This window comes from Mya arenaria, chromosome 7, assembly GCF_026914265.1.
Source record: "Mya arenaria isolate MELC-2E11 chromosome 7, ASM2691426v1".
In the NCBI taxonomy this organism is placed as follows: Eukaryota; Metazoa; Mollusca; class Bivalvia; order Myida; family Myidae; genus Mya; species Mya arenaria.
The window spans coordinates 40,428,393-40,454,307 of NC_069128.1; the positions used below are offsets into that span (position 1 = coordinate 40,428,393).

The 25,915-nt window shown below is 34.9% G+C and overlaps 3 protein-coding genes across 6 annotated transcripts in view; 1 reads left to right on the plus strand and 2 right to left on the minus strand.

Moving 5' to 3' along the window:
* LOC128240004 (uncharacterized) overlaps positions 1–3,157 on the minus strand; it is a 136,786-nt gene extending 133,629 nt beyond the window's left edge. Inside the window, exon 1 of the mRNA XM_052956480.1 lies at positions 2,973–3,157. Within this exon, the coding sequence (XP_052812440.1) occupies positions 2,973–3,017 (45 nt within the window). The 5' untranslated portion in view covers positions 3,018–3,157. The remainder of the gene's footprint in view (positions 1–2,972) is intronic.
* Positions 3,158–5,680: 2,523 nt separating this feature from the next.
* On the minus strand, positions 5,681–22,906 carry LOC128240455 (integrator complex subunit 9-like). 4 transcript variants are annotated; one of them, XM_052957097.1, is made up of 20 exons: positions 22,812–22,906; positions 21,374–21,571; positions 20,953–21,021; positions 20,388–20,527; positions 18,152–18,238; positions 17,311–17,431; positions 16,595–16,684; positions 15,799–15,843; positions 15,423–15,534; positions 14,815–14,995; positions 14,395–14,455; positions 13,423–13,465; positions 13,092–13,217; positions 12,652–12,707; positions 11,596–11,745; positions 11,300–11,386; positions 10,466–10,564; positions 9,969–10,067; positions 8,650–8,706; positions 5,681–7,781 (listed from the first exon to the last, which is right to left on the minus strand). In XM_052957097.1, the coding sequence occupies exons 2-20, from the start codon at positions 21,515–21,517 to the stop codon at positions 7,662–7,664; spliced, it is 1,887 nt and encodes a 628-aa protein (XP_052813057.1). In that variant the 5' UTR covers positions 21,518–21,571; positions 22,812–22,906; the 3' UTR covers positions 5,681–7,661. The 4 variants fall into 4 exon arrangements, with proteins under 4 accessions (XP_052813057.1, XP_052813056.1, XP_052813058.1 ...); XM_052957096.1 differs by having other exon boundaries at positions 22,760–22,881; XM_052957098.1 differs by lacking the exons at positions 20,388–20,527; positions 20,953–21,021; positions 21,374–21,571; positions 22,812–22,906 and adding an exon at positions 18,718–18,752.
* The window catches only part of LOC128240454 (acyl-CoA dehydrogenase family member 10-like), a 32,203-nt gene continuing 29,169 nt past the window's right edge, over positions 22,882–25,915 (plus strand). The window contains exons 1-3 of the mRNA XM_052957095.1: positions 22,882–22,930; positions 24,439–24,611; positions 25,676–25,824. Of these exons, the coding sequence (XP_052813055.1) occupies positions 24,440–24,611; positions 25,676–25,824 (321 nt within the window). The 5' untranslated portion in view covers positions 22,882–22,930; position 24,439. The remainder of the gene's footprint in view (positions 22,931–24,438; positions 24,612–25,675; positions 25,825–25,915) is intronic.

Consider the following 25,915-nt stretch of genomic DNA (forward strand, 5'->3'; position numbering starts at 1 on the left):
CGTCCTGCGGGGACGGACTGCTGGTAGAATCCCCGCCGAATGCCCCCGAACCCCAGAGACCCTAGCTTATGCACATCCCCGCTATTTTTGGCGCGAAGACAAAACCAAAGCACTCACCCGGCACTGTGGGGTCACTTGGAAGGTAAAAACACGGCCGATTTCTCCGGCAATCCCCAGAATACCCCCGGACCTTAGGGAGGGGGCGTGGTTACAATTTACTGATGCATAATGTTGTTATAAGGTGTTATGATGAGACTCTAATAAACTATTGAACCTGAAACTTCAACATTTGATTAACAAAAGTTGTAAATAACGAAGGTTTATGACAAATGGAATTGTTGATGTTGATATAAAAATGAAATGAACCAATTTGAACCGAGTAATTCACATAACACATCAATATAAATAGCTTTTAGTAAAAAAGTATGTTTTTTGCAATGTTTTTTATTTGTAATCCCCATTTTCAGCTGCTAAAATGATTAATATGTGGTTTTCACAAGCACACGCAAAAAGGAGTCATAAGTTGTCATTTTCTCATCCAAATGAATGGATTTCGATACAAAACGAATTCGCACATTTTTCTTTATTTAACTACATGTATTGTCACCCGAACGTTTTTGCCAATTATACTTATATCGGGTTTCCACTGTACACAATGGTTCGTGAACGAAGGGAATGTGTGAATTATTTGTATATAATTTTGAACGTTTTGAAGGAAGTACTTAATCATTTCAAGTTGTCTTTAGAAAGCTGATCTGCGGCGTAGCGAGACAGGATGTTTGCATTGAGGTCTGATGCATAATTTCCCCAAACATGTTTTGGTATTTATTTGTGGTAAACAGTTAAGTTATTAAAGGTACTCGCCCATGTTTTTGTAAAATGCACCCTTTTTGTATGGCGAAATAATTGTTGGCAAATCATTAGGAGTGTTAAAACAAAGATACCAAATTATCGAACCCTTCAGTAAATGTTGATATTTGGTCAAAAACTGTCTTTGAAGACTTCAATTTCCGATAGGGTTAACAACGGTGATGGTCACTGAACAGGGGCGGGTCTAGGATTCGACGTAAGAGGAGGCGTTACTCTTTAACCTGCGCCCCACACTCAGAACCCAGAAACATTGCATAATTTCTAGTCCAAAATGGTCCATCATTTGGTGTTTATTGTATTACTTTTTTCTCATATATTGAAATAACAAGTAACTTTTGACAACTTTTGGAAGGCGCGTACCGGGTGCAAGCACCCCCCCCCCCCCCCCCCCGGACCGAAAATATAGCCAAAATATGTTTTAAATCTATACTTGTATGTTTTTTTCTGCAATTTCGATATCACAGAGAAGATAATGATAAAAAAGTGTTTTCAGATGCATAACAGTCAAAATATCGGTTCAAAAACATGAGCGAGTACCTTTAAAATATTTCGATTCCACGCTCGTTTTCAGGTATGACTCAGATGTAAATGAACCAATCGGAACACCTCGGCCTGTATCGAACATAATTTACGAAATCCCGAAGCTTGCCGGAGATGGTCGAGTTGTTATGATTGATAAATGGCCTTGAATCGAGACGACAACACATTTTGTAAATGTCTTTATTGAATGGAGTATGGTATTTTAATTAAATTTCATGCATTTGCATATTCAGATTATGCGAAAATTTAGTATGCTTTATTATTTTGCTTCATACCGGTAGCTTATAGGGGCGGATCCAGGATTTGACGTTAGAGGGGGCGTAACTTAGTGGCGTAACCTTTAAACTCGCGCCCCTCTCTCAGAACCGATTTTTTTTGTTTTAAAGAGTTAGCAGGGTAAATATTAACAATTTCTAGTCCAAAATGGTGCATTTTGTGCGTATTTTATTAAACCTCATACCGGCTTAAAAATCTGGGTTTTAGGGTACGCACGATACCACACATTGGCACATAGCAGGTATTTCGATGCACGCGTTTCTGCGCATGCGCGCACCCGCGGCTAAATTGTCATATTAAATCATGTACCGGTACTAATATTATCTTTGATATTAGGTAAAAGGCACTTTTGAATGTGCAGTTATGTCAGATTGTGAACATTGCATATGCAGCCAACGAAATTACATATATTTTATGCGTGACACGAAATAAAATAAATCAAAAAATAAAATGCACAAGCAAAACAAATGCATTTGAGTATGGTAGTTATTGATGTTTATCAAACATGAATGCATTTAAATAATTTAAAGCATTCCCATAAATTACATTACTTCGTGTTCGAAATTATATTTTGTTTAACGGAATGGCAGATTTTTTTTCATATCTGTCATACATTTCATTTGGTAAATCAGCAATCATCTGTTATTGTTTTTTCATCAAGTGAATCGTACATTGAAACAGAGACCGTGTCAGTAGACACAACATAATTTCGAACACTAAACTGGTTAAAAGGTCATTTAGGCCTTTAGCCACTACTTCTTATTTGAAGTGACACTCTTATTCAAAGTCAATACATTCACATATCTAACAAACATAATTTTTGACTGATACATCTTTAACTACTAACTAAATAATGCATTTATGGACAATATTTATTACAAATAACAATAATTATTATAACCATGTTTAATAGCTGAAAAGCAAATGACTGGCGATTGCTAAAAGATTTACTGTAATCTACTATAGTTTTATAAGGTAGAAATACTATGTTTTCAGCACCTTTCTTTCAAATTAAACTCGGTAGCATTCATAAGAACCATTCTTTTCGACATTTATTTATTTATTTATCCATTTGGGTATACCAAAACAATTGTATTAATTGTGGTAAATCTTCTTTGGGAGGAATAGTGCATCTTTAAGTCTAATAAATATTCTGTTTTGTTCTGATTATGTGACTAAGTCGCAATCAACCATTTATTTCATAAAACATATAAATAACATTTATCCAGTACATTTTTGTACTTCTTATTTAGAAAAATATATATCAAATAATTAAAAGAGCCTACCCGAATATTTAAGCTAATTTCTTCCGATGGCCCGTAAGTCTCCATCGTTAAAATATGCACTTATTTATTTGAATGCGCCATACTTAAGTATCTTAAAGTTCGAATGCCTGTTAACAGCGGGTGTATATACTATATACCCGAGCGAATCAATCCTACCCGACATTTAATAGACCAAGCATTTGTAATAAAAGTCGAAGACTAGTGACTGGACTGAATAGAGTTTTAATTTGAAATAAAAACCGTCTACCTGTCAGGTGTATCTTTACTATTATGCGGCAGCTTATTTTCTCAAGGTCACAAGTTGCTTTTTTCTGATTTTAAGAAAAACGGCTTTTATAAAAAAAAATATATATATAATTTATCGCTCACTGAAGGACTAGGGGCTTTGTGGAACTCTGATTTGCCCTTTCTATGATAAATCCATATAGAAATATATAGTCGGATGGGACCGTAGCTTAAAGGGACTGTACACCAGATTGGCACAAAAAAAGTTTTTTTCTGTAACGAATCTGAAGACAATAATTTAATAGAATATGTTACGCTTTGATATCATAATTGTAAAAAAAATACCAAAATGTAAAAAAAAAAACAAATTGTGTCGGAGACCGGGTTCGAACCTGTGTTGAAGTCCAGCGTCGTATCCACTGAGCTACGACGGCTTACTCTAATTGGGTGATATAATTAAGTTAGACTTACCCAGTTAATGGAAAAATACGAAATAACTGCTAAACTTAAATAAATTGTAAACTAAGTAGTACGTCAGTTAGTATGTTTCAATGCATTGTACACATAATACCAAATTTATAACAGTTTTCGACAATTTTCTTTTTTTTCTTGCAAATTGAACATCTGATGCACAGTTGCTCTAAGGTAATAACCGCAAAATATCGCAAAAAAAACAACAACCTACAGACGTAAACCCGTATTTGGTGTAAGCCCCGCCTCAATGAAAATATCGTTAGAATGTTTATTGTATTATTGCTGCCCATAATGCAACAGTCAATTGTAACCACGGCCCCCAAAGTTCGGGGGATAGCCGGGGAAATGGGCCGTGATTTTACCATTCAGGCGGCCCCGCAGTGCCGAGTGAATGCGGTGGTTTCGTCTTCGCTTTAAATATAGCGGGAAATGGGGCTTACCTAGGGTCCCTGGGGTGCAGGGGCATTTGTCGCGGATTTTATTATCCGTTCATCCCCGCAGGACGGGGATTTTAGCCTGGAATGGCTGGACCAAAAGTCAAAGTCCCCGCTATTCCTCGGACCTGGAAGAGCCGTGGTTACAAATGACTGGTGCATTTAAACTTTAACGGGTGTCCACGAGCACTAATGACTATGTTGTAGAGCAGGATTCCTATTTTACGACTAAAACGTCATTTCATTGAAACAGCCCCTAGTCAATTCTAGTCGTGAAATGAAATTATCTTAGTCCCATTGTTTCATATTTTTGCTACATATGTGTGTGAATTGATATTTATACCGGTAGCCTACAGATACCACCCAAGTAAACACCTTGAACAAATGCAGTTTTCTACGCTAAACGGACGCATGTATGCGCTTCGCCCAGGTGGTTCGGATAAGACCGTAGATCGCAAATTTACAGCCCAGTTTTGGGCGTAAGCTGCGTTTTAATGATGATATCGTAACATTATTTATTATTTATATGCTGCCTATAAATTTTACGGGTGTTGTTGAGCAAAATGTTGTAGCGTAAGATATATATTTTACGACTAAAATTGACCGCCTTGGGATTTCAATCAAAATCTTGGCAAATTTTAGTCGTAAAGTGAAAGTATCTTTATACCATTGTTTTATATTTTTGCTGCGTACGAGTATGTGTGCGAATTGATATTTATTTAACAATGAAGTAAGAAGTCGAGAAAAAAAATTGCGATTTGTGGTTTTACAGATTTTGGATTATTAAAGTTTAACTAAAATTATTTATTAAAACGGCCTCGAGCCCCTAGCACATGAATAGGCGCGGTATCTCTTCTCAATTAAGGTTGCACAATTTGTTTATTCAATAGATAATCGATTAAAAGGAGGAAAACCTCAACTGAAACCTCTGTGGTCGTGATATCAGATATTTATTTAGTTTAAAAGTGAGAAAAGGGTTACATATTTTAAATAATTCAAAGGTTTTACGCCTTTCCCCACAAAGAACATGTAATTATGCAAATACACGGATAAAAAATTATATTTGTTTTCATTGCGCGAAATTGTGCGACCTTAAATGCAGTGATTACACAGTGTATTTGTTTAATATCATTTCAAACCAAAATTAACATAAAGAATACCGTTAAATTGACGTTTTAAAACTCAAGGCCCAACTGGTGAATTTTCAGCTCATGTTATAATGGTTAAAACTACTTCATTAGTTTTAAATCACATATATTTTAAGAATGTATGATGCAGAAACAAACAGCTTTCTTTCTTCTTCTTTCTTTAAGTTTATGATGGTCCGCATGCACCACATAATGGCTACATTATAGCTTGACGATAGCGAGCTCATCGCATGCACCACATAATGGCTACATTATAGCTTGACGATAGCGAGCTCATCGCATGCACCACATAATGGCTACATTATAGCTTGACGATAGCGAGCTCATCGCATGCACCACATAATGGCTACATTATAGCTTGACGATAGCGAGCTCATCGCAAGCGAGTTCGACAAAAACTGTTTTTATTCAAGGTTCACAAGTCCTTGTACATGTATGCAGTCATTTATTTGCTATAAGAATTATTAAAAACTTAGCAGGCACATTCAATTTGGCAAGCAATTACTATATATATTTGTGTTTCTATAACAAAATCAAATCAGTGGGTGGTGGGTGGTGTTAGTAGTTTATACTCCGGGTCCCGGCGTGAGCACATTGAAGGGTCCCAGAGTGACAGTTCAACCACCGCACACCAATCCTGGGCAGACTATCAGGCGGTTAACCAGTACTAGGTGCCTTCAACTCTGCAAGGAGCTGACAACTTCTGTACATGCCAGGAGCAGTGGTACAGTGCGAATGGTCGATGAAAGGATTTCATAACCAATCACAACAGAAGTGACCTGGCCGCACGAGAATCGAATCCGGGTTGTCCTATTCACAGACCAACGCTCTACCGACTGATCTAACCGGGCTGATTATCACCACATCAGTGTGTGCTAGTCCAGCATTAAATAAGAATTCTGCAAGGGTATATAACTCGGGTCAACTATTTGGATTTGTTAAGGTGTTAAAATATTGGTCAATATTTACCTACTGTTGACCAACTTGCCAAAATAAAGCCTGATGATAAATTACCAAATTTTATAAAATTGGCCACTAAGTGCCAACAGTCATCCCATTGACTCAATAAATCAAGAGACCAAACAATTAAACAACTCAGAAATGCACTTTGTTACACATGTTCAAGATTTTATCACAACTTTCAAGCATAATTTGTGTTTTCAGATTTAAATTTTTGGCCAACTATATGTATATGACCACAAAATTCTTTATTGTTCTGCAAAATCAACACTCGTTACTTAAAGAACTGCAGTATAATGTAGCAAGAATAGCTCAAGTGTTTTCCATTAATGTTCCTAAGCTGGATGTTTTGAAGACATTGGAGGAAGGAGTCTTCAATGTTAACATTTATCTGGAGTTGTTCATCCGCGCCTTGTTATTGTTTTGATACATTTTATTGTTACTCTGTTCAACAAACAGTTTTTACTGACAAAAGTTCAGAATAATGAACAAAATATAGTGATTTATGGTACGGTAAGCATTTTCCTTCAATGCGTCTTTAAGCAATAGTTGTTTTGAAAACATCGAAGAAAGGGGTCCTGAATCAGTATGTGTCATTTATCATCCTTCCACACATTGTATGGCATACATTTTATTCATACTCAGCCCACATAAAATCTTTTACTGACAAAAGCTCAGAACATTACTTCAAAAGTCATCAAGCATTTTTCCTTCTTTGTTTCTATGGTAGAGTTTTGTAAATTTGAGTAAGTAGTCTCCTTCATTTATTCTTAGTTGTTTATTCCGCCAAACCTTGTGTTGGGTATATTCCATTTTATTTTCCTGTTCAGATAACACATTTAAATGAAAAACATTCAGAACTTATCTGCGCCACACATTATATGGGTGGAGCCGGGCACCTCATTCGAGTTTCTTCATTCGTTGAGCAACACAATCCCTGCCTTACAGCTTTTGATGACATTGGAGAAAGGAATCGCAAATATGTATCTTAGGGCTATTCCAGTAAAACATATAAACCCTGGGGGGAGGCAATTATTCAAATTGTATATATGTGGGTGTATTTTTGCTAATTTGGACACCACAAGTGTAAATTTGCTTCTGTAGGGGGGTGGCATAATTCAAAAGTGCCCTCCCCCTTAGGGGTTATATGCTTTAATGGAATAGCCTTTAATCAATTCACACAATCCCTGCCCTACAGCTTTTAAAGACATTTGAGTAAGGAATCACACATTTGTATCTCAAACTTTCTCAATAAGTTTAATAACACAATCTGTGCTATACAGCTTTTGACGACATTTGAGTAAGAAATCTCAAATTTGTATCTTGAGTTTCCTTTATTATTTTAAATCACACAATCCCTGCCTCACAGCTTTTGACGACATTTGAATAAGGAATCTCAAATTTGTATCTTGAGTTTTCTGTATAAGTTTTATCACACAATCCATGCTTTACAGCTTTTGCAGACACTGGAGTAAAGAATCTCGGATCTTAATCCGGAGTGTTTCATCTCCGCCACACATGATGTGAGTGGAACCCTGCTCCACTTGAATCAAAATATCCTCTTTTGGCTGAAATCGACAGAAATAGATTATTTCACGATCTGTCTGACATTTCTGAATTTTGGCAGATTTTACTGGCCAAAAAAATTAACATAATAATAACTTCATTATAAATGAATATATGAAATTCCTATATCCAAATCTTCATGTCATTTTTATTTAAAAAAAAACTGTCATAATAAATCTGGCTACTGTTTAGATTTTTAACACAAAGATCATTTTCTTCTAAAACAAACAAGAAGGATTGTTTACTAAAATATTAATAAAATTGGAATGTAAGCAGTCTGTTCCCCTTTATTTTGAGAGTCCATCGCAAAAAGGATGTAACCCCCTTGTATTCTTATATGGAGTTATAACAGTCAGGCACTGAACCCTAAATAAGCCTTTTATTCCATCGTCTTTCAAAAAGTCTTAAATATATTTTAATGTTTTCAAAGAACATGGTTGTATGTTTGAAAAGTAACTGATAATCAAACATAAATATCAATGGCCGTATTGACATAAATCTTCTTAAGTTTAACTAAAAGTTTGTGGAAATTTTCAAAATAGTGAAGTTCCAATTTTTAACAACATATATTTTAACACCCTCTATTTTTTTTATCAAATTTATTTATATGCTTTCATTATTTTAACCTTATTCTTTCTTATTTTTTTATTTTTAGAGTTAAAACATGTTCGTTTTCTTTAAAATCCACTTAGAAAAAAGTTGAAATTATTCACCAACTCAGATGCTTTATGAATATTGTCCAGAACTTAATGCAAAACAAGACAGATTTTTAATGCTAAAGAAGGTCCAGTCAACCAAAATATGACATGTTTCAACTGCAAATATTTGTTTAAGACTTTATTTATGCCTCATAAGCAACCATCTACCAACCAGATGTATAATACAACCCTCATCTCGGTCTTCCACTTTGATGTCCGAGATTCCTTGCTGAAATGGAATGAATAAGGAATTTCATTTGTTTGTAGGACAGGGTACAATCGTAATTTCTTCACAAATTTGAATAACTTGGTGATAATTTATACTTTATTATCATAGAGAATCATTCAAAAACACATACAGTCGAAATTCGTCAGCTCGAACACACTTGGCTCGAATTCGTCATTGGCTCAAACTGGATATAAAGGACTGATTTTTTATACTTAAGTTAAGTAGCAATAACAACGTGACGTCGTATTTTACACTTCCCTATTCTGCACAATGCTAATACTAATACCACTCCTCACTCCAATGGATATTACTCCTTATTAAGTCTTAAGGTAAAAAATCCTGCTTGGCTCGAATTTTTCGACGATTGATAAGTTTTTGCTGGTCCCTGTGAATTTGAGTCAACGAGGTTTGACTGTACATACAAGTCTCTATGTGTAATATAACATTTCATTCATTCATTACGCACAGGGTACAGAATGTAGAAAAATCAGCTCTCTATTATAATGCTTATCAAATATTCCTCTCCCTGAGCCAATTTCTGACCACTGTGTGCATGAGTGCATTGTAAATTATACCCAAAATTAAAAGAGTACTTTTCTTCCAGCAAATGTGATTATCAGGATAATATTTGTGCTACCATGCCATTAAACATTTGTTCATTGTAACAAGCTTACAGTAGACTTATTGTGATCGTAAACAGTATATCCACCACAAAGAGTTTTAATATTGAGACTCATTATGACCAATGAGATTCCCATAAATATATTATTATGACTGCTGAGATTACTATTATGATAGATATATTATTATGGCCAGTGAGAAAGGAAATCTATCCCATAGATGTATTATCATTGCCATTGACTTTCCAATAGATATATTATTATGGCAACTTAGATTCCCATAGATATATCATCATGGCCAGTAAGTATCCCATACATATATTATTATGGCTGTAGAGAATGGTAATCAATCCCCAAGATGTATCATTATGGCCACTGGGATTCCAATACATATATCACTATAATATAATATGTATGGGATTCTCAGCAAAGTTATTACATCCACGGCATTGTTTGTACGGCTACCTTCCCCATTCGAATGTGGTAGTTCAAATTAAAACCTACATAACCAATCATGTGTCATTTGTAAAGGATATGTCTACTTATGAAAAAAGGTGTCTAACACCAGACCTTCCATAGTTAGTTGTTCATAGTATTGTTTCTATTTCCAGATAACAATTACCTTCGAATAAAGTATTTTACCTTAGAGAGTGTGTCCACGAAAGCCTTTGTGTTTAGGCTTCCATAAATATATGGCCGCGGTTTGAATGGTTTGCCTTCAACATCTGCAGGTGGCAAGGGCTGTGAAACATAAACAGCTGGATATCAGTTAAATCATAAGTATGATATGAAGAAAATCATAGAGTCTACTTTTAATATTTTTTACACTAGAAAAATCTAGAGGATAATAATTTTTTTAACATCAATTGGCACTTTAAGGCTTTGTCATTTTCAACCATTAAAAAGCATTTATTATATAAATTATACCTATTGTATGATTGATTATAAATTTGGTAATATGTTATATAAAAATTTAAACCTCAGTTTGTTTGCTTCAAACTTTGTCACTTAAAATGTAACATGTACCCATTATCAATTTATGTTTCCAAGTGAGCTTTACAGTGAAGTTCTACGACCTATTCAGTTTTATTTTCACAATAATTGATTCTTTTAATACATCACATAAAAACCCAACATACCTCAAGTATATATTTGTTGTCCTTGACAACCAGAGATGCGTTTACCATGGAAACAGCAGAGCCTGGCTTGATCTCAACAGGGTCAAGAGAGGAGGCAAGCTAAAAAAAGGAAAACATATAGGTCTATATACTCAATATCAGTATTTGATGTCAGTGATGCTCTATTGGATGTTGCTGTCCTTGACAATCAGGTTGGTCTTGACAACAAGAGATTTATTTACCATGGAGACAGCAGAGCCAGGCTTGATCTGAACTGGGTCAAAAGAGGAGGCAAGCTAGAAAAAATGAGAAGATATTGATGTATATATTCAATATAAGTATTTGATGTCAGTGATGCTAAGGTTTAATGTCGTATGTTTACTATCTATTCAAACATACATGGGGGTCATCTACAACTAGGGCTGAGTATTTATTAAAATGGTTGAAGTGATATTTACAGTGATTAAAAAGGATGAATTTATATATTTCTCAATCAAATCAAAAATGAATAAATGTATATATCAGGTTAAAACAAGAACAGTTACGTAAAAGCACCCATTCTCTGACCTTTCATGCTATGATCACAATCATTCGATTTTCATTAGCTTAGCCAGGAAAATGTGTGAACCATGTGATCATGTGATGCACTATCCCCATAATTGACAGAGTAGCAATAGGCATATTGCACTACTAAATTACATCATAACTAGTTTAAGAACCAGAAATCAAGTTTAACATATTATCTTCTCAGTATTATCAAAAAAATGTCAGTTATCTAGTTGATTAAGTCCATATGTTGTTTAATTGATAGTCTAACTGAATGCTTGAAATGATTTAAATATTAAAACACCATACCTTTGGGTCTATTTCAATACACTCATATTTTCTCTTCACTGGCAGTGTAATAACCTCCCCTTGTTTGTATGTAATGGGAGATAACTCCTGCAAAACAATACAAATTTATTGCTTAATACAAGAATACTTGTGTTATATCCTGATATCATCATTTGTCCAACTATGATGATAAAACATTATATAATTTGATTCTTTACCAATCCAACTTCATAAGATTGCATTCAAAGAGTTCATGACAATGCATGACTGTTTTTCATTAAAATATAGATTTATAACTTATTGTAAAGTTTACTCACACTGTTAATAACCAGGTCTGGCCTCTGTGTGACTGATGGGGGTGGGGTTATGTAGGTTTCGGGAACCACAAGGTGCTGGGGTCTCAGGTCTCTGATAAGCTTGTTGGCTTGGGAAAAACTCAGACTTGTGTCTATAGGGCAGTAGCATACCTAGAAATAAAGATCGGACATTTTTTATGTATAATACATGAAATGATTTTCTATAATTTTTGAAATTAAATAGCCTGGAAAAGATAGAGGGTTGTGTAAATATGGAAGAAGGAAACCAATGACCGGGGTAGTAACAGCTGATAATTGTCAATCCTGAAAGATACATGTAGATGTGGATCAGTTTGAGTAAGAGAGATTTATGCCCATTTTTAGGCAGGGTAAAGTGACTTAGATCCTTTTCAAATTGTTTAAAAAATCAATTAATATCCATTTCCAGGTATTTATTTCCTTCTGTATTTGAGGCTTATGTCTGACCAAAAACCAATCTTAACAAACATACATTAGTCACGATAAAAGCTCTCAAACCTGATTTCCAACTTTTGAACTTTAGAATCCCTGCAAGAAATAGTGTTTAGACATAATTTGAATTTTATTATTTCTAGTAACTGTAATTCCAACGGGAAATCCACACTCATATAGCTTCTCTCGACAGTCTTGATATTGGGCATTGAAAACTGGCACCCCTCCAAAACAACAACACAACAACAACAACACAACAATAACAACACAACAACAACAACACAACAACAACACAACAACAACAACACAACAACAACACAACAACAACAACAACAACAACACAACAACAACAACACAACAACAACAACACAACAACAACAACACACAACAACAACAACACAACAACAACACAACAACAATAACAACAACAAAACACACCTAAAAGTAATATAATTTGGACACATTTTTTATTTTGCATATCTTATTGATTTGTTGTTAGTATAATATATAATGTCAATCAAAGTAACAGTTTCGATGTGACATAATTTTTATATTATATAATAAAACATAATCATACTATAAACAAGTTTTCAAACATGAACAAACCCTCATCTGTAGAGGCTGGAATGGTCCTAATGCATCAAGGTACGGATAATCTGGCTCTGTAATGTTAAACAAACAATGGCATCAAATATATATCCTGTCGTTTTACATAAATACGTTGAAATCAAATTGACATTTCACAGGTTCAACTATGTTCTTCAATCAATTCAGCATGGTCAAGTCAACTGGTTACATTTGATATAGATTTTCTGGGGTTATTGTCAAAAGGTATCAAATCCATTTATGTTTTTTTAAGTAACTATGACATTTAGTGCAGGATTATCATAAGCATCCAAGTTTGCAACACAATATGAACTGCTAAGTAATTTATAAAACAGAGAATCATGCACACACTGTAGTTAGGCACATAAAATGAGTGCAACACAAGTACATGTAGACACAAATACCAGTGAGTACATATTTCTAGAAAACGCTAGAAATACCTGTAAATATGATGGTGTTGGTTGCAGACTTCCCCCACAGTTCAATGAAGTGTATAGCATCTCCAAGCCTTAGTGACGGATGGCCGGTAAACACAATACATGGGCACTTGAAGTCCTGCTGGAGGTCTGCAAATACCATTGAAAAACTCTGATAAAAAGATTTAAAGACAGTAGTTTGATTGTCCCCCTTCATTCTCTCAATTACTATATAATTATTTACAATAATGTAATCACTGGCTAGTAAAATATCATTAACTTATTTGTAATATTGTTTATCTTATTACTGAAAAAAATATGTATCAGAAAACATAAACAATGTACCATCATTTACCATGTATGTTGTTAAAATGCTTGAGTCTTCCTAAGCTAACCAGCTGAAATAGAAAGTCATTTTTCAATAGCAACAAAAATTCAATATACAAGTAAAAATAGGTGTTAAAAATGTGTTTTGCTTGAAAATATTTTAAGCTAAGAATATTGAACAGTTTTCTTCAAAATACTGCCAGACATTGCATGAAATTGGTTCCTCAAAAAATGTTCATGAAAAGTTTGCATGAATATAGTGGACCTGAAATTTCAGTGTTCCAGTATGCATCTAACTGCGGACAAAGTCATTGTGGAAACTGTTTATCAATTTCCACTGATAGGCACCACAACAATTTAAGGTGCTACAAAGCTAAACAAGAGCAGTCACAGAGAAAGCGCACTTGACTGTTCCGCCACTTTTCGGTGTATGGATTGAAAAGTTTTGGAGAAACATGCATGGATCACTGTTAGATTAGATTTTAAGGCAATACATGACGTGCTGAGATATTTACATAAATTGAATAGAAAATATTTGAGGTGGTACGCAAACATTAACGTAAATTCGAAAAAAGGGCATAATTTTGTCAAAATGCTTGAATGATAGAGTTAACTCCTCCTGTGTATTGGTTGGGGGCATGATGGTGAACAAGTGTGCAAAGTTTCAAAGCCAGATGTCAATGGACAATAAGGTTGTACAAAACTCTTACAAAAACTTTAACATAAGTGGTTACGCCGACGCCGACGATCGGGTGACTAGGATAGCTCTCCTTATTCTTAGAATAGTCGAGCTTAAAAGTATATATCTTTTTCTAATTGGTGTACATTTTCATAACAAACATATAATTGTTTATACCTTTTTTTGCAAGCAACATCCCTTGAGGTAAATTATTATTAGTTAAGACCTTTCATCCAATTCATTACCGATGATCATAACCATAAAATTTAACAATATGTACATTTTTCCCCCAGAAAAAGCATTACAATAGCATTCCAATACCTCAGCATGTGGAAACGGTGGTTCTGGTAAATACACCTTAGACTGTTTGGATGCAGAAAGCCTGCAAATGAAAACAATCATTTGAACTTCATAAATGATGTATTAAACATAAACCATTCTCATTTATCAGAGGTTTGATAATGATAAATCTAATGCATAGCATCATCGCGCTGGTGTATGAGAATGACATAAACCTGACACTTTCACTTAACTCTAATAACATTAAAGTATGCAGGATACGCAATATATTCTATGAAGTGGCAGGATTCACATTACATGCTGCTATGACAACACACATGGAACTTTCTTACTCCATGAATATACAAGAAAGTAAATTTGTGATATTTTTTGTAAACAAAAAAAATTGCATATTAAAGTATAATGATGTAATTTTGGTAACAAAAATAAACATAATCTCACCATTCCCCAAATATATTGGAATAGGCCAATGTGCTGTCTGCCACAGGAGATATGAAGTATAGTGGGACAGTAGAGAGCCCACAGCTGTCTAGATGTCCCGACAGGCACTCGAAAAGGTCATAGGTCACACCAGATGGGTTACACGGCACTAACACATTGCCTCCATTTTTAATGGTCACAGCTAAAATAAACCATGTACAAGTTTTAAGGTATTTACAGAGGTATTGTTGAAAAGGACACTGAATCTGTAATTGGTTACTCCCAGGGGGCTTCACAGCACTTCTTCATACATAAATCTCCACTCTTCATGGTCTCTGTTGAAATGTATTTAGGTAAAAGATAATATAATGTACGTCAGTGCATGTGACGGCCAAGCAAGCACTTAAAAAAAGTCATAGGTCATGCTGTCTGGGTTTTAGAGCACTAAAACATTGCAGCCATTTTTATGGTCACACTGCTGTAACGTTAAAAGCACAATTAAAATAATAGCATAATATTATAACATGACAAAAGGTGATAATAACTTTATTATGAAGGTAAACCGTACAGAAAATAACTCATGACCATCTAAAAGCCTTGATAGAGACTATTAGGTGTATTGATTTTACCTGCGTTGACACAGAACTCTCCAATCATAGAATCAGGATTGGTCAAGGGTGTCTGTGTAAGGGAACTGAATATCATCACATTACTGTGTCGTAGAGGGGCCTGGTCTATGGGCTGAAAGGGATGATGACATAACAAATTAACTTATCATAGACAGGTTATGTCAATTTTATGTGAAAAGTAAGATTGAAAAGTATTTCATTCTATGCCTTTGAAACGAAACATCTGACTTTCTAGTTTGTACAAATGATAAAGAAACTAATACATGGGCAAAAAATAAGATCTTAAACCTCATACTAGTAAAGCTATTTAATTTTGTGCATTAGATATTTTTACAAACATAATAAAATTAAACATTCAAAACATAATCAAACCAACCTTTGGATGAGTGGTTAGAGTAGAAGTTGCTGATACGTAGCAAATCTGCAACAAAGAATTTAATAAATAAATGCAAACATTAATTAGCGAAGCTTTTTTGGCACAGGAACTTGATTGCTTAAATTGGATGGGGCGACTGTCAGGAATGCCCATCATTTTTCTTGTAAAAGTCACAATGACCTTGACCTTTGACCTACTGACCCCAATATCAATAGGGGTTATCTACTGACTATGACCAATGTGCATACCAAATTTGAAGACTATGCAACTTAATGCTTTTGATCTTTAATAAAAGTGTGACGATGAGTCCTATGACATTGTGTGCGCCAAGCTTCACAGCCCACACATAAAGAGTTTTAGAAAGAAATTTCAATAATAAATTGACTGTTCAGTGTCATAATCATTTCTCGGCTGTCTTAAATTTAAAACAAAAGCTTTTGAGCGGACCTAAAGATTTTACAGAGAACTTTCATCGCAGTATAACCAGTTATAAATTAAGCAAAGCTCTGACCAAGGTGAAGTAAACATTTTTATTAACTCAGAAAGTAACCTTCACATAATTTTTTTTTCAACATACACATGAACTTTGCAACAAATTCATTTAGTCAGGTAAAACATTCTGAGTAAAAGTAATACAAGTCTTACATTTAATCACTTTTTCATAGTATTAGTGTATGATTCAGTTACAGCTGCTAAGCAAGTATCCAACACTACATGATAAACTTTTTCAACATATACATTTTAACAAGTTAAAGCCAATAAAATTATCTTTGTAAATTCTTTTATATTTAATCACCTTTTCATAGTCTGAGTGAATAATCCAGTTACAGCTTCCCAAAGAGTAGCCAGAACTGCAGCACATCACTGTCAGGGCTCCAAACACGCTCTAGGTAGAAACAAGACAAGTTTGGTAAAAAAAATCAAACTCAATGTGGAAATATATTGATATCATATAATAAAGGAAATAACACACTCTTAACACTAGCAACATAGTTGTATAGTTTATTCCAAATTTGTATTTTTTTATTTTTGAACACAGCGGGTTACTGATGTAAACAATGCTTGAGTATGATTCATTGGTAGAAACCAGTTATATATATATATAATTAAATACACATTGTGACATGTATCCTTTAAATATTAAAACACAATAAGCTATCCAAGCTACTTCCTCTTACTTAAATAAACTGCATGCATCCTCCAGGTAAAGTTAGCAACCTGACAAACTTAATGTTAGAGAACCACAATGGGATTCCATCCCCTGTCTGTTTTTCTCAGTCCATCAAGGGGGGTCATCTTGACAATTATCAGAGCCAGAGTTATGGGACTTGGTGCAAAAAAACCTTCACTGGCATGCTTAAGGTACTGATGATTGGTAATGTGATTAAATGTTTTTGAGTTATGAGAATAAGATTTTAAGATTCTGCACTTTGAGGTTAATGGTTAGGGTATGATAATCCCTCCACTTTCTTTCTTCTAAAACAGACAAGGTATTCAAAATACTCTCCCTACCTTCTTCTCGTTAAATCCAACCACTTGCACCTTGGAAAGGCATGCATCAATGTCCTGTAACGTGTAGCATTTCTGCCATGCTATTGGGGTGACAGCATCCCTCAGCGGAAGTGGCAGGTTTCTGTAATAATTTCAGACTTTGCGAGATTTCTACCATTTCAGATTTTTTGCAGATTTCTGTTATAATTTCAGATTTTGGCAGGTTTGTACTATTTTAAACTTAGGCAGGTTTCTTGAATTTCAGGTTTTCTATATCAGATTTATCATAAGTCATAAATGTTTACGAATGTATATGTGAAATAATCTACATTTAAATCTACTTTACTGATTTTATTTCATTATTCATAATACACATTGGGCATTGAAATGACCAAATTAAAACCCCTGACTGCCCACAAAGTTAATGTCTTTAGAGTGCCGAAATGGTACATGCCCTTTGAATACATTTCTTTAAGCCAAGCCCCATAGATGATTTTAACAGCCTCTGACCTTGGCCTTGAGGCCTTTACCACAAACTGTATGTGCCATAGTGGACACATTCGTTGCAAAGGAACATTTATTACAATGATGTTAATAAAGACAAGAAGCACTATTTAATCTGTCAAACATTCAGTATTAACGTTCTTATAAAAATACTGTTAAATCATAGTATAAATTGTCAGCACAAAATTTCGTGCATACAATTTTGACATCGGCAATTTAATACATACACTCCTATAGTCATGTACATGTAGAATTTTAGAAACCAATATTTTGTTACCTTCGGAATCAACAAATTAAATATATGCCTCTGAAATTAAAATGAGTAAACAGTATTAAAAAGTGCCAAACTATGTGTTACTTGAGAATGTCATCCTTCTTCCAAAGATTGCAGGTTTTTGTTCGTGAAACTCTTTCAATGTAGGTCACTAACTCCTTCATGTAAAGCCTGAAAATAAATCAGGTATCATGAAATACCATTTTCTACACCCAAACATTCAAGAGGATCATAATTTAATCAGGATTTAAAAGACAGAGCATTATTTCCTGACATATCCAGACAAATGAGTGATCTGTATGCAGAAAGAAGACATAAAATGCATGAAAATATCATAAGATCCTTGATGTTGATGCCAACCATATGTAAATAATACACAACACCTTGTCAAACCTTCTTGCTAATCCATTCACTTACCGATCTGTAGTGTCGTATCTGTGCAATACACAGCACCATTGAAGCCTGTGTACAGGTTTATACACAAATACTTACTTGCCAATCTGTAGTGTAGGATATGTGCAATACACAGCACCATTAAAGCCTGTGTACAGGGTAAAACACAATTACTCACTTGCCGATCTGTAGTGTAGGATCTGTGCAATACACAGCACCATTGAAGCCTGTATACAGGGTTATATACAAATACCTACTTGCCAATCTGTAGTGTAGGATCTGTGCAATACACAGCACCATTGAAGCCTGTGTACAGGGTAAAACACAAATACTTACTTGCCAATCTGTAGTGTAGGATCTGTGCAATACACAGCCCCATTGAAGCCTGTGTACAGATTTATATACAAATACTCACTTGCCGATCTGTAGTGTAGGATCTGTGCAATACACAGCCCCATTGAAGCCTGTGTACAGGGTAAAACACAAATACTCACTTGCCAATCTGTAGTGTAGGATCTGTGCAATACACAGCCCCATTGAAGCCTGTGTACAGGGTAAAACACAAATACTCACTTGCCAATCTGTAGTGTAGGATACAAGGCTATATACAAATACTCAATTGCCAATCTGTAGTGTAGGGACAGTGCAATACATCGCACCATTGAAGCCTGTTTGCAGAGTTATATACAAATACTCACTTGCCAATCTGTAGTGTAGGATCTGTGCAATACACAGCACCATTAAAGCCTGTGTACAAGGTAAAACACAAATACTTACTTGCCGATCTGTAGTGTCGTATCTGTGCAATACACAGCACCATTGAAGCCTGTGTACAGGTTTATACACAAATACTCACTTGCTGATCTGTATGTAGGATCTGTGCAATACACAGCCCCATTGAAGCCTGTGTACAGGGTAGAACACAATTACTCACTTGCCAATCTGTAGTGTAGGATCTGTGCAATACACAGCACCATTGAAGCCTGTGTACAGGGTAAAACACAAATACTCACTTGCCAATCTGTAGTGTAGGATCTGTGCAATACACAGCCCCATTGAAGCCTGTGTACAGATTTATATACAAATACTCACTTGCCAATCTGTAGTGTAGGATCTGTGCAATACACAGCCCCATTGAAGCCTGTGTACAGGGTAAAACACAAATACTCACTTGCCGATCTGTAGTGTAGGATCTGTGCAATACACAGCCCCATTGAAGCCTGTGTACAGGGTAAAACACAAATACTCACTTGCCGATCTGTAGTGTAGGATCTGTGCAATACACAGCCCCATTGAAGCCTGTGTACAGGGTAAAACACAAATACTCACTTGCCAATCTGTAGTGTAGGGACAGTGCAATACATCGCACCATTGAAGCCTGTTTGCAGAGTTATATACAAATACTCACTTGCCAATCTGTAGTGTAGGATCTGTGCAATACACGGCACCACTGAAGCCTGTGTACAGGGTTATAACCAAATACTCACTTGCCGATCTGTATGTAGGATCTGTGCAATACACAGCCCCATTGAAGCCTGTGTACAGGGTAAAACACAAATACTCACTTGCCAATCTGTAGTGTTGGATACAAGGCTATATACAAATACTCACTTGCGGATCTGTAGTGTAGGGACAGTGCAATACATCGCACCATTGAAGCCTGTGTGCAGGGTTATATACAAATACTCACTTGCCAATCTGTAGTGTAGGATCTGTGCAATACATGGCACCATTGAAGCCTGTGTACAGGTTTATATACAAATACTCACTTGCCGATCTGTAGTGTAGGATCTGTGCGATACACAGCCCCATTGAAGCCTGTGTACAGGGTAAAACACAAATACTCACTTGCCAATCTGTAGTGTAGGATCTGTGCGATACATAGCACCATTGAAGCCTGTGTACAGGGTAAAACACAAATACTCACTTGCCAATCTGTAGTGTAGGATCTGTGCAATACACAGCACCGTTAAATCCTGTGTACAGGGTGATGTAAGGCAGGGCCAACATACTGGCAGAGTTGGATAACAATATAACATCAACCTGAGACAGGTCAACCATACACAACTGAAACAGACAAAATTACCTGAGTCTGTATTTCAAGTAAAGAATCCATTGCTTGATAATGCATTTAATTTGGAATCACTTTCTTTCTTTAAACAAAATTTATATTTTGAGATATGATACAGATGTAGGTCTACAAGCATTAAGCATATTCACAGATATAACAAATGAACATTATCCTGGCAATTAAACAACTTATAAAGTGCATAAAGTGCTGATTAATCTCAGTGTAGAAAAAATGGGCAGAGAAACATTTAAGTTTACTCAATGCTATGTTTTATTTGGTAAAGAAAGTTTACAGGAACAATGTGTCATTAAATATGTATACATAAAAAACATGCACTGAAATAGTGAAATCAGGTCTTTTAAAAACAAAAATCTTCTATACAATTAATATTAAATTTTAAGATCAGATTAAAGCGTGAAACCTCTGGTGGTGCCAATTCCATGACACCATTTACAAACACTCTTCCATTGCATTCTTTTAGCTCAGTTGCCTGAAACAAAATAAATATCATAACATTATGGTTGGTGTGTTTACAAAAGAAGAGCAAATGATAAAGAATGAAAAAAGTTAATTATTTCAATCAATATGAAAATAAGATTTAACCTGCTGAACGTTTTTTTTTTATGGCAACTATCGGATGCTGGAAATGCTGTGCAATTGCTTTAAGCAAATCAAACTAAAAATAACTAGAATTTTCCAGTACAACATAGTCATTTATAAAAGGAGCTAAAATGATCTACACTAACCATTGTTCATCAAGTTTTGATCTTCTTTTATGATTAATTTTGGTAATTAAATTGCAATCCCTTTATTTTTTCAAACCAATAAACTAAATCAATTACCAGTTCCTCCCCATTTTTTCCAAACTTCTCTGTGGCCAGCAGCCAGTCAGGTAGTGATGTAATCTTGGAGCCTGGAACTGGTGGAAGCGGCAGAAAGTGGAGTAACTGGGTGAGGTCAAGGCCACAGTCTAACATAATGGTCATACCCTTGAAGTACAGCACCAGGCATGGCTTGCTGGGGTTATGCGACAGGCAACACTGTTATAGAATATAATTTATAGGTTTAATTCCCTTAGAAGGTACAATAAACAGTGGCTTGATGATAGGGGCACAATTTAGGGCCCTCATAGAACTTCACCCAGACTTAATTAATAAAACAAAACAGTTCATGAAGGCAAAATTCCCTTATATATACATACCCTAACAAACAAATAATCTCTGTATGTGCATTCTGATAAACATATAATGTCAAATACACAGCATAGGGTAGATTTGTTTTTAGTCAAATAGCATTTTGTGTTTATTGAACTCATATGTAACTAAATTATAATACCCATGGCAGTTGTTTTGTATGATTTCAAACATTCAGGCAAACCAATTTGCTTATCAGATTTTAGTCCATATAAACAGCCGCTTCAGAGTCTTTGACGATATTTGATTTGGTGACTCTGCACGTCCATATCCCACTTGTTGTTTTCCTAGCCAAGAATGACAGATCCCAGAGCTAAGTATATTTAGCGGAAAGATAACGGGCACCTGCTAGACAGTTTCAAAATGGCCATGCTTTGTTGACGGATGTCAATCTGATTTAGTGTTTCATGAAATACTGAAGTACTATAAGAGAAAGGTATTGGCTAAAATCATTAATGTACTTTTTGTGTTTATATTTTACAGTGAAGTGTTAAGTATTGTGATGTTACAGTTGAAGAATATATTTTACATTGGTATGGATCAGTTGACTTGTGGCGCTTAAGGAACAAAATGAATATCCAAATGTTTAAAAAAAATCCCTAAACGAGCATTATTGTGGCTAATCAGATTTATACCATTGAAATGCATGGATATTGATATTCAACCTTAACTTCACCACTATTTCTCTATTGCCTGAGGTGTGTCTCAGGCGTCCAATCAAATGTACAGACTTCACCTTATTAATGAATTAAACAGTTAAAAGTACAAGACTTCCATGTTAGTAAAATCGGCCAGGTGATTCAATGGATTAATTGTGAATAGACTTGGTTCTGATGATGAGGTAGTCGGTTCAGTAATTCATTTAAGATATCATACATAGCAATCCCGGAATAAATTATCCGAAATATTTCATCCAAATACCAGTGCAGTTCATACAAGTAAACATTAAGAAATCAAAAGAATAACACGGCCAGAATAACATTAGTTATCAATAATACTGTTGACGAATGAACTAGATTAATTGCTATACATTACCAATTTCATTTTGCTAATTCAATGTTGATTAAAAGCAATAATCACAAATTACTTTAAAAGACCAAAATATGCAACAATGGGCGCGGCCATCTTTTATTGCAAATTCTACATCTCCAAAAAAATACGTGGGACCGGCCTAGAAAAAAAAACCCTCTGCTCCAGCCAGGAAATGTAATAGTGTTTATTGCTGTATAATCACAATGACATAGTTCATGCATGTATTAGTTGCAAAGGATAATATTTAAACTTATCATAAATTTCATTTTGGATTGCCATTCTTTTTGGTTTGTTGATTATTTTTCAGTAAAATTCAGTCAAATATATATTTTTGACACTTCCAATATATAGGCAAGACTATATTTAACATTATATCAGATAATATTCAATACCAACAGCATTATGTTTGTTTCTGATTATAAATGCATTGGCTTGGTGGTTATGCATCTAGTCCAAAGAATTGTACATTGACAGATTATTTTTAGATTTGGATATTAAATCCTTCACGTACAAATTGTTTAGTATCAAAAGTGGGTAGTTGTTCCGATCAGGATTCCGGGTTAAAGCATATAGCGTCTATAAAATATCATAAAAACAAGAAATATTACCAGATAATGTTATTTTATATGAGTTGCGTACACAAAAAATAAACATTATTAAAATATAAACGTACAATTATTTGGACTAATTGCCACGATGTGGCTTACAACAACATTTTTACAAATAAGAAGATGGTGTTCTCCCCCACACTTGATAATTAAGTTGCTGGGATATTGAGTGTTTGTTAAAGCATTTTTTGAAATAAGTTAATTGATACCAGTTTATACCTGCAAAAGAGTAGTGGTGATTGTATGTTTCTGTAAGTTTCAAAAATTGAATTTAGTTTTCATTTAAAAAGTTAGCATTGCGTTAACTAATTTCAATCAGGATTGAAAGTGACTGGGGTCAAACACTTGTTCAAAGTTCACAGCACATTGTTGAAAGCCTTCTTTCCTCATTTTTGTGTGAATACATGTAATTCCCCTTAATGTCACTAGCTATCTTTAATCAACAATATTGAATATACGCTACATTGTATTCAATATTTTATTCATTCACGTTAAACAGGGGCATTTGAAATTTAGGTCAGTGCAAATATGGTGACAATATGGCAGGGTCTTTTCTGCTCATTTTGGGAAAAAGATCCTAGACATTTTGGGAATATCTGCGTCGCGAATATGCCGAAATTGGGAAAATTTACAGTTAAAAGAATAAGCTTTTCAGTAAAAGAGTTGTACTGAGCCCTTAAAGCTGCGCTCTCACAGATTGAATTTTTTGACAACTTTTTATTTTTTTGTCTTGGAACGAGCAAATTTTTGCGAAAATGCATGGAAACCAGTCATCTTAAAGACTGCTGACAAAAAATAGATCGCAAATTTTTATATTTAAGTCCAAAAATTGATGCTTTATGCATTTTTCTAAAACCGCTAGTAACGGTTTAAGCCATTAAACATTAATTTTCGACAAAATATGAAATTCTGCGATCTGATCTTTTGTCGGCAATATTTTATCTTTGGTTTGCAGATATTTACGCAAACAAATTCTGTTTCCAAGACAAAAAATAAAAGGTTTTAAAAACGATATAACTGTGAGAGTGCAGCTTTAAGCATTCTAAGTAATTCACCACCTTTTTGTTCAATCAGAATGTTCCGGCCAGTGAGCCTGTTGAGGATGTTACCATGGCGACACACACATCGGGGCCTGCGGGGGGCACCTGCTATGTTGAGCACGGCTGCAGGAGGCAGGAAGGAGACGCAAGCTGTCATCTTTGACATGGGAGGAGTGATTCTGCCCTCACCCCTTGCACTTTTTAAAAGTATGTGCTTACAGGCTGACTCTGCAATTTCTTAATATGTAATATCAATTTGAAAAAGAATATCAGTTCGCTGACTGCAGGACTGCTAACTCAGCGTATAATATATTTCATGCACAGTTCTGCCTTCTGTGTCAGTTTAGTAATTACATACTCAGTGCTCCAGCTAGGCCTAAATAGCAGGGTGGGGCACCCTGCTGTCCTATTCCAGTACCCTGTTGCCTTTTTACTACACCCTGCTGTGCCCTTTTGTTTTTTACAGAATCAATTTTCAAAAATAAGTATAAAAATAATAAATAAACAGTAAAGTAAAAAATAATACAGGTAAGATATTCATAACAAACTATTTAGTAGTATTGAAAGTATTAACAATATGAATTTAACAATGGCCCTTGCAAGTGACCCATTATGGCTCATTCAATGCACATCAAAAGTGCCCTATCTGACCTAGCACCCTGCTAATATAAATCCTGGTAGAAGCACTGGGGTTGTATTCCATACTCCAAGTAACATTAACTTTCTAGGAAGCACTCCTGGAAATAGATATTTTAAAATTATTGTTAAGGCCTAAAAAAAAAATTGTTTGGTTAGGGTTACATCCTTTTCAAAAATAGGTAGGGTAGGTAGGTTTTTTTTTTTATTCTTTTTTTTTATTAGGCTTTATATAAGGATGTCATTTTCATCATTGGAGAATGGTGTTAAAGTTATCTTCTATATAAGCATTTAAGGTTTTAAACTACATATTGAAAAACTAAAAAAAAACAACATATATATATTTTTTGGGGGGGCTTTTTTTTTTAGTTTTTCAATTTTTTTTTCAAACTGACTATAAAAACGGTAGGGTCGGCGCCTATTCCATAGGTAGGGTCGGGTAACCCGAACCAAATGTATTTTTTTTTTTTAGGCCTAATGTTTACCTGTTGACTGTTCAGTTATCGATGCATTTATTTCGCATTAGCTATGTATCAACATTAATTTCCTCTAATCAAACATGTTGCTAGATGGTCAAGTTATTTTTACAAAAGGAAATAACAACTGCGCAATTCTAACTGTTCTGATATTTTCAGGTTTTGAGCAGACATCTGGTCTGCCAGAGGGGACAATATTACAGACAATCCTGTCTAACAAAGTGAGCGGTGCATGGACCAGACTTGAAGAGGGGAAACTGACAATGACCGAGTTTGCTACACAGTTTGGCAAGGAGTGCTCAGATATTGTAAGAGATTTTGTACAGTTGTATGATAGTTATTGAGATGCTGCCTTCTAAGGTAGAAAAAATTCTTAGAAGAAGATTTTTTGGCTAAGAT

What these genes read in the sequence shown, in the direction of transcription:
- LOC128240455 (XM_052957096.1), bottom strand. An exon ending in TGGAATTGGCACCACCAGAG is followed by an intron (nt 20,528 to 20,952) that starts GTTTCACGCTTT and finishes TGTCTGTTTCAG; the next exon opens with TTGTGTATGGTTGACCTGTC. An exon ending in ACAACAAATATATACTTGAG is followed by an intron (nt 10,068 to 10,465) that starts GTATGTTGGGTT and finishes TATGTTTCACAG; the next exon opens with CCCTTGCCACCTGCAGATGT.